A 15,201-nucleotide genomic window follows, 5' to 3' on the forward strand; every position below is an offset into this window, starting at 1 on the left:
TAAATTCAAGGAGAACATGGGAGCGTACTCGGAGGAGCAAGGCGAGCGCTTCCACCAGGATATACTGGACTTTGAACGCTGCTACCAAGGACAGTATAACGAGAACATGATGGGAGACTACATTTGGGGGCTGATTCGTGAAAGTGATTTACAGTATAATCGTAAATCTCGAAAAACTACTCACTTCTAAATCTTTTGTAGTCATTTTTGTATTACTTTAGTATAAATACATGTTAATTTGGATTCATATGTTGTTTTTTTCTGACTTTGTGAACGAAAAGACACAAATTCACCCGTTTTCTCATTGGAAATAGGTAAATTTCAAAATATCACTGTCCTGGTCACAAAAGAAAAGTTTACGGGGAATAATAGCCATTTTCTATACTTTTGAGGCATAAGCAATTAGGAAATAACACTTACTACCCAGGAACAAAAAATGTGTTACATAGAGTTATTACTGCTGTCTACTGACAACACTGGGCTTGAGCAAATTCATTGAACAAGATTTGTTTTAAAAGCACGAATTTGTTAAAGACAAACACAGGGTTTAAAAGCAGCTTGCTGCAAGACTAATATACTACATAATGAAGTTCCAGAGGTCCCGGTGGACAGCACAGAGAAATGTGTTGAATTTGTGGACTACCGATATACTGGTGCATCAATAACAACAAAATATATTATATTGTGACGACACGCTGTAATTGTCGGTGCAAATCAGGAGTCCTGTTAATTACTCTAATGGGCAGAGACCACACCAAAACAGCAACCCCCCTATCTCTCCAGACTAACAGTGCCCTGCTCTCCCTACTCATTCCTACTCCAGTCGCCCTCACAGCCTCATACCAGCTCTCTCTCTGGCTAACTCTCGTAGGCCTCAACTAACGGTCTGTCCCTTCTCAATCGCTCTCACTAACAGCTCTCCCCTCTAGTATATATGGGTCAAGGTTGGATGTTGCATCATCAAACAATCTCTAGATAAAAGTACAAAAATAAAAATGAGTATGGCCTGAACGTTTACTGTTCTTTACCACAGATTGCTGTTATTTTCTTATGGTAACAGATTGCTGTGTTATTTTCTCATGGTAACAGATTGCTGTTATTTTCTTATGGTAACAGATTGCTGTGTTATTTTCTCATGGTAACAGATTGCTGTTATTTTCTTATGGTAACAGATTGCTGTGTTATTTTCTCATGGTAACAGATTGCTGTTATTTTCTTATGGTAACAGATTGCTGTGTTATTTTCTCATGGTAACAGATTGCTGTTATTTTCTCATGGTAACAGATTGCTGTTATTTTCTTATGGTAACAGATTGCTGTGTTATTTTCTCATGGTACCAGATTGCTGTGTTATTTTCTCATGGTCACAGATTGCTGTGTTATTTTCTCATGGTCACAGATTGCTGTGTTATTTTCTCATGGTATACCACACCAGACTTTTGTAAGGGATAGGACACCAGCACTACTATGCAGTGCATACAGAACAATGATCAATGCTGTGGCTGTGTCTTTTCTGGTATTTTGTAAAAGTGATGCAATATATTGTTAAATAAAGTTAAAATCTACTGCTCAAAGTGCTGTTTGTTCTGTGTATTCTCCTTTGCAAAGAGATGCAGTATGTGCAGCACGTGTCTCTGGGTATGAGAACAAAGGGGGCATTTACAATATAGTATCCAAATTGGTGTGGTTATTTGTTTAATTGTGTGTTCCTGAGCAGTACTGTTATTTAACAAATAATGGTATACCACTAATGACCCTTATAAAGTTCCCCACAGTAAAAGCATAGCAAAGTGTAAGAAAGCATGGTAAAAGAGAGGTAAGCATTGTAAAAGACAGGTAAGGTAAAGCAAATAAAACATGACAAACTATGGTAAATGCATAGTATAATCATTTGAAAACTGCACAATTGCCATGGTAAACCTTTATAAGGGAAAGAATGCCAGGTGTGTCTGACAGACACAGTGGGGGCTGCTGGCTGCTGTGAGTCAAGAATTATTGCCCCAATAAAATGCAGTACAAAGCTATCATATAGGGATACATTTCTGTTTCTGTACATTTTTTATTGTAACTTTTTTTTCTTTCAAAGAATCTTGGAAAAGTAGAAATTAAACGAATGCCTTGAATAGTTCATGGTGCCTCATGAAATAAACGTTTACAATTGAAACCCTGCATGTGTTACTGTATTTTTTTTTTAATTGATTAATCTATTTTTAAAAACATTCATCTCCTAAAATAGTCTTTTTATTTTTTTTACGCCCTTACCTTTTTTTCTTTGCAGGCCTTGAATAGGGGCATTGCAGCTGTAAAAGAAGATGCAATCGAGATGCTGGCCAGTTATGGGCTTGCCTATTCCCTGATGAAATTCTTCACGGGTCCAATGAGCGACTTCAAGAACGTGGGCCTGGTATTTGTGAACAGCAAGCGGGACCGCACCAAGGCTGTCGTCTGCATGGTCGCAGCAGGCACTGTAGCCATCATTTTTCATACACTCATAGGTAGGTGCTATGAAAATGCTGCTGCTCAAGGCAACAGATGGGCAAGTCATTATTGATCATTTCCCTGCTAATACTGCATACTGTTAAACTTAGAGTAGGCCCCAATGAAGATTGTTAACATTGCATGTTAGGTTTGGTTTAAAGCATACATAATTACACAAACTAGCAAAGGCACTGTATTTGTTTTCGGCTTTTCAGGGGTTCGTCTTCCATAATGTTCTAAAGAACATTTGCCCAGGGCATGCTGGAAAAACATAACTTTGTACAGGAATGTGTATGAACTAGAAATACATCTAGAATTTATCAAAGTTGTGTAGGAAAATGATACATGTTCTATTCTACATAGGGCCTAATAAATACACTCCAACTATCTGACCCAAGAATGTTTTTTTAGATAAATTAAATATCTTGTTTTTATTAAACGGTTTTATTGTTGGGTTTCTTAATAACTGCTGAGTTATTCAAGAAAACCTTTTTTTTTTTATTATTTCTCAACACATATTTGAAATGGATTAAATAGGTTTTAATTTAGAGAGGATTCTACTCAAGAGAAAAATATTCATTCATATTCCTTGATTAGTAGTCAAGAACTGCATTTTTTTATGAGGTTCACACAAGCTCCAGTCACAGTAGCAAACCTCGACATTGTAGCTGCAAGTATCAGACACCAGCCTGTGCTGGATATATTAATCTTCACTATTTATAAATGTACCCCTTAGAAATGTTTTCCATTGTAAAAGAACAGCAACGTGTAATAAAGCATAGTGAAAATGTGGTACAGCATAAATAAGCATTGTAAAGCCAGGGAGGTAACATAGTATAACAACAGGACAAGTATTAGAAACTGCACATTCACCCTGGTAAACTTTTATAAGGGACTGTGGCAAAGTGGTTTGCAGTGTGCAGGTGTAGAGGTGATGTGATTACAAAACAGAATAGCCTTAGCCACGTCCCCTTTTGTACCTTCAGTCACGCCCCCTTGGTTAATGAGTGCAACCGTTTCTCCTCCATTCCACGGTTGCCACAATGCTTCCCTTCTGGGGCGGTGACTTGGTGTACCGTGGCAGATGGCTTTCTAGATGGCTGACTTCCACCTTTCCCTGGAATGAATTGTCAGACCATCTAGTTCGGGGCACTCTGTTCCCTTTACACAGCGCCCTCACAGGTCGGGAGGAAGATTTATAACCAAGATTCATTCTTTCTCTGTCACAGGGACGCTCATGGTAGAAAGTGAAGACTTGATTTAGTTCTGTTTGTTTTTACAGCTTATACCAACCAGGAATATGCCATCATTGAATATTCTCTCCTAGCCATCACATTTGTGTTTTTAAGGTGATATGGATTTCATTTTTTCTTCTCCTTCTGTTTCTATTTGCAGCTTATACGGACCTGGGGTATTACATCATTAATAAACTTCATCATGTAGATGATTCAGTGGGGAATAAAACTAGAAAGGCCTTTCTGTATTTGGCTGCCTTCCCACTGCTAGATGCTATGGTGAGTTACTGTTTACCTTTACTGTTCATGAGGAAAGGTTGTTCAGCAGTTTCTGCCTTCCTTGTATTTAAAGTGAAAAGACCCCTTTAAAATTCATTCTTATTATTATTTACATATCTTGACATTTCCAAAGACTGGGTTTAAATATGGGATGAGATAATAGGCACCTGTGTGTGGTCGAGCTGTTGCTGTGATGACGTCACGGACCAGAAACAGGAACCAAAACAAGGAATGGATGGTGGTGAAACTGCAGTGCTACGGCGCTCAGTGTATTTATTAAATAAACAAAACAAACGATTTAAACAAACAAGACAGAAACAAAAAGGGCACGTTGGCCAAACAAATAGAAATAAACAAATAAGCATGCTGGTTTTACCACCAGCACGATACTCAGCAGTTGTTTTTAAATTTCGTTTTCTCTCTCCTCGCTCTCTCCGCTCTCACTCCTCATACACTCTCTCCGCTCTCACTCCTAACACACTCTCCGCTGAGGGTAGAGAACTGCAGGTTTATATACAGTGACCATCTCCCGATTAACAACAATTAATCAATGAATTAACTCGAGAAATGGTCACCGTCTGCACGAGTTTAATAAGGATGCGTGACTGTCAGCTAGCTAAATAAATCACTAGCTGATCACTCACGCATCCTCACAAGGTTTTTAAACTCTAAGAACAATAACAAAATACAATAATACAAATAATAAAACAGCGCACAAATATATATATAGGGGCGGGACACTCCGCCACACTGTGACATGACAAAATTGATCACTATGATCACTATGTCCAATTATGTACATGTAAAAATATAAATGTGACAGACAGCCAAACATGATACTCTTAATAACATGCTATGGAAGGTCTTCTTTCAGTTTTATCACAATCGCACGAGTGGTTCTCTAAACTATATAAAAAATATCAGTGTGTGATACAGACAGGCAGTTGGACAGACATGCATACCCTCAATATTATGATACATTAGGTTACTTGGACAAGTGGTTATCTATGCAAAACTGTACAATTACATACTGTACAGAAAGTCAATCAGATGGACAGAGATTCATGCAAATTCTAAAGTGTGATCACCCTTTTTACTGGTCTGACCTGTGTCAGGCCGCAGACGAATCTCTGACTGACCAATAGAACATGAACGATGCGCACTGAAACACTGACAACAAGGCTTTCATAAAATACAGTGAATCAGTGAATGAAGTGAAAACATGTAAAGTAAATATATAAGCCATTGGTTTCGCAGTAGTAATGTGATAAAAAAAAAGAATCCCAACTATTCTCTCCAATGGAGGAATGTACATACTGCCTGTGTGGTTTGAATATACATACTGCCTGTGTGGTTTGAATATACATACTGCCTGTGTGGTTTGAATATACATACTGCCTGTGTGGTTTGCTCAGCTGTGATATTGTGACATTCAAACAAATCAATAAAACCTATGTACAGAGTCTTTTAACCTCTATCTGTTCTCCAAACGTTCAAAGAGAAGGACTGGTCTTTTGAGTTTTGTTTCCTAAAAAGCACATTGATTTTTAGGGGACCATTGAGGATAATCAGGGAGCCATGTGAAATGAGCCTATTCTTTGGTGGAAACATCGAGTTGCATATCCCCCTGGAAGCATTATTACTAATGAATTACATTTATTTTTTGGCTCCTCATGTCTAGATTCATTATGTTGTTTTCTATATTTTGTCTTGTGTGTTATTCAAATGCCCAGTTCCAGGCAGAAGAACAAACCCTCCCTCCCCTGTAGCTGTAACAGTGCTTTAAAGTTCTACAGCAATGAATCTCATTACAGATTCTTGATAATGGTGTGTGCAGCATTTATGAAATGTTGCTTTGTGACAAAACTAACTACAAATAGGCACTCAATTCAAATTAATTTAAAACCATGAAGAAAAAGAACACACACATCCATCTACAGTATGGGGATTTTAAGCTATTTAATGTTATGTTCAAGGATAAATGATCGTATAGTACAATATGTATAGAGGATGCATAATGGCGCTCGGTGATAAGCTTGCTGACATCAGCGTGTTTAAGTCATCTGGTAAAAAGCCCCTTTTTGCTGAGCACCTGGCCCTATTCACAAACAGTGGTTTGAAGATCCACACTGTTATGACCATTAAAGTAGACCCCATTTTGGGAAATCCTATTAAGATGAATCTCTTTTCCAAAGTTTGCCAGTACAACGAGGCAGTAGTTGTTACATGTTACAACTCCCCAGTAATGTTGTTGAAACCTGGGATCCTTCAAGAAGCTGCTTGATGAGATTCTGGGATCAATAAGCTACTAACACCAAACGAGCAAGATGGGCCGAATGGTCTCCTCTCGTTTGTAAACTTTCTTATGTTCTTATGTTCTTAAGTACAACCATTACAAACTGGGAACACCATTCATTAAAACAATATTGCAAATAATGACATACTGTACAGGTATCAGGAAGTATTTAATCTAGAAGACTAGCTTTGTCCTTTGTTTCTAGTACATTCCTGTTCCACACTGTTACTTTTGAGTATAAATACACTTCTGCCTTTCTTAGTATATTTATATTTGACATGCCTTTGATGGATTTAGCATTGCTGAAAAAAAGGAAGCATTTCCTCACTTTCTTACTTGGATTGTAGTATCATACATCTGTTCAATGTACTACAATGTCAACGGCACAATAAATCATTCATGTATTTGAGCCCTTCTACATTGATCTACCCAGAGCTACGCTTGAACTCTGGATGAGGCAGGCCTCTAACTCTTTCACTGACAGATACTGAATCCTAACCTAAGACCTGTAAACTTTAACACTACTCCCCAAACCAACCAAAGCAAAGTTCTCAGCAAAAAGAGGAATTCTTTCCCATAGGCTAAAGTGGAAAAACGTTCTGCCATGCTTGGTTTCAGTATTTACATAACTTCAAAGGTGCAATCGGATACACAATACTGGAGATTCACAAAATCAGCAAGAAGTAATGAGTTAAGAAAACTCAAAGTAGTTTCTTGTAAGAGGAACAGTAAGACACTGAAGAAGCTTTATCTTTTATTTTTTAGTAACACTTGGATATAGGTCGTAGTGTGCATCTCTGTATTTAAAGTGTATGTCTGAACAATACCTTCTGGAAGTGCTCCATATTGCTGCACAACAGAATTGTTTTCATGTACAATACCTTACCTGCTGTCAATCAAGACTCTTAAAATACCTTACATCCTTACATAAATACCTAAATTCTTAGGCCGTTGATAAAGAAATTGACCAAATCAACCGTGATTTCTTAATGAGTCAAAACCCTAATTTATAATCATTTAAAATGTTCTCTTATCATTGCAATGGGTCTTTTTCGCTAGTGTTGGGAGTAATGGAATAGGATGGCACTTTTACTACACTGTACTCACCCTCACTTTGTGATTTTTACCTTTTGTTTTTTAAAATCGTTCCCTGGTGTGAAGACAGATACAGCAGTAGCCTGTACCGCACTATTGTACTAAAGAGTAGAGTGAAAACAGCATTGGAGAAATACGGACTACTAAAAAGATTATATGAAATACATTTGTGTGATTACATTTGTTATTATATTTGATAGACCCAATGTCAAATCTATTTCTTTCCTTACAGGCTTGGACCCATGCTGGCATTTTGCTGAAACACAAGTTCAGTTTTCTAGTGGGATGTGCTTCTATCTCTGATGTCATAGCTCAGGTATGGTGTAAGGTACTCGGCAGAGGGACCAAACTAATGAATTCAGGTTTTTTCTAAAATTAAAGATAAAAAAGCTCTTGGTAACAATGTCCTACCTCCTATAATAGTGCTGTAAATATTATAGTTTCCCAATAACAAATATTATTATTATTATTATTATTATTTATTTCTTAGCAGGCGCCCTTATCCAGGGCGACTTACAATCGCAAGCAAATACAAATACATTCAAGTGTTACAATACAAGTAATACAATAAGAGCAAGAAATACAATAATTTTTGTTCAAGTGTGACAAACCACAATTCAATAATACAGCAGATAATAGTGATAGTTACATCAGGATATGATTAAATAGTGATAGTTACATCAGGATATGATTAAGTACAAAATACTACAGGTTAAACACTTGGCAGATTACAATATTCTGAAGTACAGGATTAAATGCAGTAAAATAGGGGGCAGATAAGAGCAAAATGAAGCACATTTAAATGAAGGGTGATAGTGTCCCAGGATACAACAGAGGAGTTCTACAGGTGCTGTTTGAAGAGGTGAGTCTTAAGGAGGCGCCGGAATGTGGTCAGGGACTGGGCAGTCCTGACATCTGTAGGAAGGTCGTTCCACCACTGCGGAGCAAGGGTGGAGAAGGAGCGGGCTCGGGAGGCAGGGGAGCGTAGCGGAGGTAGAGCCAGTCTTCTAGTGCAGGCGGAGCGGAGAGGTCGAGTGGGGGTGTAGGGAGAGATGAGGGTCTGGAGGTAGCTGGGTGCAGTCTGGTCAAGGCATCTGTAGGCTAGTACAAATATATCACTACAGCCAACTCTCTTTTAGACATATTTTTATTTTTTTTAACTAAAAAGCTATGTCTAGACTGCTGTATATTGATAGTGTTGTATGTTGATGCTGCATATACAGCACCCCCTGAACTGAAACATACATTGGATTCTATTAAATGCACAGAACTGTATTTTTAAAATACATAGAACTGGATTCTCAAAGATGTTTACTCAAAATCTTCATTAGAGTTGTGTCCTGTGTTGTCCGTATCAGAGTTAGATTTTTAAACATATTGCCAACTGTTTGGAGCACATCATGGGTCATAAGAAATCAACCGCGGAATACATTTCTCAACATTTACTTGTGAGCATCCTCCAGGAGAAAGAGAATGTTTCTTCTAAACCGTGCAGTGTATCCAGATCATGCTCCCTCTTGCAACAAAGCTGATTTTCTGTTCCCACAATGTGCCACTTCATTTCAATTAGAGTGTCAGCATTGTTGCAGGAAGATGATCTGGATACACTGATGTTTTTTTTCTCCTGGAGAATGTTTCTGATTACAAATATTTAAAAAGTCATTCCATAGTTAGTTTACCTGATGTGTGAATAAAAAAGGAAAAAATAATCGGGACTATGTTGAAAAATATATCGCTGGGATACTGACCACATGGGATACAGCAAAGCTAAAATAATGTGAAGATACATAAAACAGTGCCTAAGTGAAAGGTCATGGGTGCGCTAACTGAAGACAATTTGATAGTATTTGAAAAAGTATTTGAAGTGCTTACCATCTAGATGAGGTCATCAGTCCTGACCTATCTAATGTTGCGATACAGTGGGAGTAGGTTTGTTTTGAGCAGTGCAGGGTAAATTCTTGCTCAATTTACAAAATGGAAAATTAATTTTTTTTAAATGTAGTGTTACAGACATAAGACATGAAAGAAAACATGAACCCAAGGAAAAGGATTTTATTTAAAAACGGAAGCAGCTAAGCTTCCAGAAATGTTGCCTTAATCCCTACAGCTGTGGCCCAAAGTTTTGCCTCACCCTATAGAATTAACTCATTTTGCTTCATAAAGACGAATGAAACCTGCTTAATAATGTTACCACTTTGTAGTTTTCCATATACTTAATAAAAAAACTGACCAAAATTGAAAAATGTGACATTTCGAAATCTAACATGAAATACTGTACTACTATTATGGCTTCCAATAGACTTGATATCATTATGTAGTTTCTTTGATTACATGATTTTAAATAAAAGATAATTTTATGTTCATATGTTTTATTTTTAATTACCGGTATGTCTCAATCTTAAAATTCTAGGTGATGCAAAACCTTTGTCCATAGCTATAGTTCCTACTGTTTGCAAGGATAACAAAGAATCATAATACACAACTGTCTCAAAGTTCTCCTCGTTCATATTTGCATATGTGTTCACTATTGGAGGTAAGAGATCGTGAAATGTTCTGGCTAGGAGTACTTCAAACAGTGGAGGATAACTCAGTTTGCATTTATCTGCCAAGGGGGGTAATTGTCCTTTCAAGGCCTTAGAAAGAATATGACAAGGGAGATACAGAAATGTACTACAGTTGCATGAGGAGTCCTACTGAATATGCGGCAGAGTGTGGAGGTTTGGATCACACATCTCTCATGCATTTTATGAGACCAATTTTCTTAGAAATGCTTCTGATAACTTCCAGTCTGGCTCTTGTCGCAGCTCTCAGATCCTGTGGGCTAATATGTATGTTTCGGCTTCTCTTACAGATTGCTTTTGTAGCCATTTTGCTTCACAGTCATCTGGAGTGCCTGGAGCCTCTTCTCATCCCTATACTGTCCCTCTATATGGGAGCCTTGGTGCGCTTCACCATTGTGGGCCTCGGCTACTACAGGAACATCCATGACACAATCCCTGACAGCTGTGGGCCTGAAGTTGGGGTATGATAAACATTACAGTCATCAATCCTTCCACCCCAGTTTGGTATTAACATTTGTTGACTATTCTTAACCCATTAAGTGCCAATGTCCTCATTATTTGGAGCATTTTTAACTGGCATTACAGTACCTGTTATTTTAACTTACATTTAGCACTTAATGGGATAAGCCAAGTTTGTATTCATAAACACAAAACTAAGGCGTCAAAGCTTTGTGAATAGGGTGAAGTCAGGTAACAGAATGGCATATACTTTGTGTTCGGAAATCCAGCAATGTAACGGGGTGATGGTCCGAGCTTACCCCCTCCCACAATCACATTATTTACTCAGGAACACTGAGGTCTTTAAAACGCAGGAAAACAGCAACGTGGTAGTGTTCACAGGTATAAATATTTATTGTGGCACTTAATACTGCACACAAATTATGACAATTAGGGCAGCAGTGTGGAGTAGTGGTTAGGGCTCTGTACTCTTGACCGGAGGGTCGTGGGTTCAATCCCAGGTGGGGGACACTGCTGCTGTACCCTTGAGCAAGGTACTTTACCTAGATTGCTCCAGTAAAAACCCAACTGTATAAATGGGTAATTGTATATAAAAATAATGTGTAAAAAAAAAAAAAAAATGAAATTGTATGTAAAAATAATGTGATATCTTGTAACAATTGTAAGTCGCCTTGGATAAGGGCGTCTGCTAAGAAAAAAAAAAAAAAATAATAATAATAATAACTGATGCTCACAGACTAGCAGGTTATAAATACACAGATACACAGACATTCACACAGACAAGATCACGACTGACCTAATAATCCTCTCCTAAAGAAATACACGGCATTTTATAATCCCCAGCCCCGCCTACTCCTAACAGGATTAATTATTCAATAAACACTTACACCTGGAGTGATTTTATACAACAATAAACTCTTATTTAACATTCATACTTGTACAATAAAACATTCATATATTTTTTATGTTAAACATGTTTCTTCTCATTTATACCTATTTGTTTAACCTGCATGAATACCGTCTTTGTTTACAAACACAATCATTATATTATATTGTTTACTCATTATTATTATAATTGTCAGTATTATTCTTTAGTCCTTAAAACTATTAGCAGTAAAGACTGAACATTAGCATTACCACTTCTCTTGGAAGATTACTGAACATATGGCTATAACAAACCCTTGTCCCACATGTATAGCTACGGCAACTTCATTAGGGACGTGCCCTAATCTAAATACAGCAATCCACTGTCATACATCAAACACACTTGATCAACATCATGCACAATACATAATAAACCACGGCTCTATCACCAGTAGAATAACAATCACAATAATAATGACAATAACATGTAGTTCAATATTACCAACTGTCAATCAGGAAAAAAATTAAAAGGACATTTTAAACATGTTTTTTTTTATAAAACAGCTACTGTATGTCACTCTGTTTAATAATACAAATCATTCATTAAATATTATGTGCATGTTGTGTAAATATCATTTGTCTTCTCATGTTTTAGGGAGATGCCACATTCAAAAAGATGCTGAACTTCTGGTGGCCACTGGCATTAATCCTTGCTACCCAGAGAATAAGCAGACCCATTGTCAATCTCTTTGTGTCTCGTGATCTTAAGGGAAGCTCAGCAGCCACAGAGGTAAGTGAGTTTTCAGAGGGCGGGCACACCAGTCAGTAGCCTGCAGCTACACTGAGATTAATAAGGTGCTGGAAAAAAAACCTGGTGATTAGCTAGTTGGAAAAACAATAATTAGTGCAAAACAAAGACATAATTAAACTTAAGTAAATTGCTAAATGTGTTCCTGGTTCAAGTTAAACCTAGAAGTGGTTCAGCAATGGGTTTTTTAGGCAGATCATTTTTTAAGCAGCTCTTCATGTGTTTTTTACTGGGACGGACAAAACCATGTGTAGAGCTGAGGGTCATGCCAGAACCCCCCCTAACGCTGCTCAGGTAGAAATGTCTCATTTACTGTACGAAGAGTGGCCTCATCATTGCCAATCCACCCTTTACATAGCACCTGCTATTTCTGTCTGTCTTTTTAAAAACTTCAAACTACACTGGCCTAAATCACATTAACCTTCAACACTGGACAAGACACTCTTGGGTCAATTGCAATGTACTACTTACTCAGACCATTATGGTACTGAATTCGGGTTTGGTTCAACCCCTGTTAAACCATTAAATTGGTCTGAATTAAACCCTACTCCAACGTACCAAATACTTCAATTAATTAATTGGTTTAGCAAGACCCATTTAGTGGTTTATTTTATACCCGTTTTAAACCAGCTCTAGTTAAAGACTAATGCCACAAACAAACCGTTCCTTGCGAATTCATCTACACAGTAAGTATGTTATATCTTGTAATATTGATTATGCTTATATGAAACCGAAAATAAAATGTAATGTAGTGTTTAAATGACTATATTGTACGTTTTTACACAGTTTAGCAGCAATGTCTGGAAAACAAACAGGGATGCAGCACCTAACAAAAAATGCTATTTTGTGGTTAGTGTTATACCACATAGTCCTGCTGCATGCATGCATGCATAGTTACACCAATGTCATTTAGCTATAGCTGCACCTATAGAAATAGACTGAAAAATGGGTTTAAATGAAGCCAGTACGTTGAAGCTGAAAAAGCCTGTTGACACATTGTGCTCTAATTTGTTATGTTGCAATTGACCCACTTGAGTCCAATCGTGCCGGGAGCTTCAGGGTCCTAGCAGGCTAGTCACTTTTAAGTACTTAAATTCCAGTTATATTCTAAACATAGCGTACAACTTGTAACTTTGGCCTTCCTGTGTTGTCTGCTTTCCTCATAACTAGCCTGTTTCATTCTTGTTTAGGCCGTAGCGGTCCTGACAGCAACATACCCAGTGGGTCACCTGCCCTATGGCTGGCTAACAGAGCTGAGAGCAGTCTATCCTGCATTTGACAAGGTAAGCGTAATTAAAAAGCATTGTGGCATCATTTAAATTTTGTTCTGCATGTATGTGCTTATGTTTAAAAGCTAATGGATAATATTGTTTTTTTAACACACCACATTTCTCATTCTGTTTTAAATATTGCAACATTGTTTACTTGCAGACATAGATAACCCAAAATATTAACAATATTTAAACTGCATGGTAAAGATCATTTTGTCGTTTCTTTAATTAAGGTGATTTTTTTTTTATTATGAAAAAAGAATGCCAATACTTCATCATACTATACATTTTTTAAAACAGTATATTTTGGTGTCAGTAATTCACTGAATCTCATGAAGGAGAGAACTAACTTTATCCTTCAAATATCAATATCCTCAGACAGCATTCACAGACTCACCAAGGGGAGAACATCTTACTCCAGTTAAAGCTTTAAATTAGATCCAAATCAACCATGAATTAAACTTACAGCAAGCCAGTGCAGACATTACGGATTGTGTCCCATCTGTGAGGAGCTCTATAACCATGGATGCAGACGAGCCTGGCTCATTTGCATAGTGGTTAAGAAGCTTGCAGTGTCTGGGTTGCCAGTTCACGCCCAGTCTCCGCCCGTTACACATAATGTAGAATGTATGCTTTGGCTCTGTTGCTTGAACCTGGCACACAAAGCGTTAACCGTATCTGCTTTCAATATTATAATTTATGTTACCTATCAAATGAATCGTTATCCAACAGTGTCAAAACCAGAATTAAAACAGAGCTGGTAGGTGGAATTTAGAATGTTGGCATGAAACAAGGAGCTACATAAGCTACTTAATGTGAATGACCTCAATGATGGAATCAAAAAATAGCTAGTAATGGTGTTCTCTGTTTGTCCTAGAATAATCCCAGCAATAAACTGGTGAACAGTGGAACAACTGTCACCAAAGCACACATCAAGAAGTTCACCTTTTTCTGTCTGACGCTCTCAGTGACGGTAAGTTGGTTTTCTGATGTGCTTGGTACAGTAATGCTTTCTAGTGGGTGGAAGTTTACATATGTGATGCATATGTGTTAGAATAGCATCTAGTGTGTGACATTTTCAAAAAAAAAATTGCTTCTATTCAAAAAACACAAAAAGAAATCCAAATTGGCTCCAATGTAATCTGAACGAGCTCATTCCTCTCAAATGTACAGCCCAAATGAAACCAAAATGGGACAGATTTGATGAGATCTTACAGGTCTGAAGCTTCCCAGAGGTCTGTTGAAAATAAATGTGTCATGTATGTAATTGTGGTGCTCCAGGTTGTGTGTTTCTGTGGTGGAATCTTACAACCCATCATTTGCAAGCAGAGGGGGTTATCTGTGGGTGTGATGAGCTTCTATAACTAGAATGAGATACTGTAAGGGAAGTTTTTTTTACATGGTAAGGGGGTGAGCCACTTCCTGAATTTGCTTAGCTTAGTAAAAACAAATTATACCTTCATAATTATAGTGATGAGTTAAAAACAAATGTCCTGTACCAGTGCTTGATAATATTAGAACGTTATGTCATGTTATACCACACACGTGTACAGCTATGGTGAAATGTTTTGCATCACCCAGAATTATAGGATTGAGACATAATACAAAATAAACTATATGAACATAATTTAGATATTTTATTTAACATTATCTAATCAAAGAATCTACGCGATATTCCAAAAGTCTACCGGAAGCCATAATAGTAATACAGTATTTCATGTTAGATATATGGAAAACTACAAAGTGGTATGTAATTCAATATGTTAACAATATTTACACTTTTGTTTGCCAATGTAGACAAATGTACTCAAAGGTTTTGGCTATTGCTTCTTTAGTGTAATTGTGATTTCAGCTCT

General features: G+C 37.3%; 1 protein-coding gene across 2 annotated transcripts in view; it reads left to right on the plus strand.

Moving 5' to 3' along the window:
• LOC117435468 (progressive ankylosis protein homolog B) overlaps positions 1–15,201 on the plus strand; it is a 52,924-nt gene that overhangs the window by 16,098 nt on the left and 21,625 nt on the right. For both annotated transcript variants that reach the window (XM_034058641.3, XM_034058640.3), the window contains exons 2-8: positions 2,278–2,494; positions 3,873–3,991; positions 7,615–7,698; positions 10,234–10,404; positions 11,922–12,056; positions 13,265–13,357; positions 14,223–14,318. In XM_034058641.3, coding sequence (XP_033914532.1) covers positions 2,278–2,494; positions 3,873–3,991; positions 7,615–7,698; positions 10,234–10,404; positions 11,922–12,056; positions 13,265–13,357; positions 14,223–14,318 — 915 coding nt within the window. The remainder of the gene's footprint in view (positions 1–2,277; positions 2,495–3,872; positions 3,992–7,614; positions 7,699–10,233; positions 10,405–11,921; positions 12,057–13,264; positions 13,358–14,222; positions 14,319–15,201) is intronic.

Source organism: Acipenser ruthenus, chromosome 3, assembly GCF_902713425.1.
Source record: "Acipenser ruthenus chromosome 3, fAciRut3.2 maternal haplotype, whole genome shotgun sequence".
Classification (NCBI taxonomy): Eukaryota; Metazoa; Chordata; class Actinopteri; order Acipenseriformes; family Acipenseridae; genus Acipenser; species Acipenser ruthenus.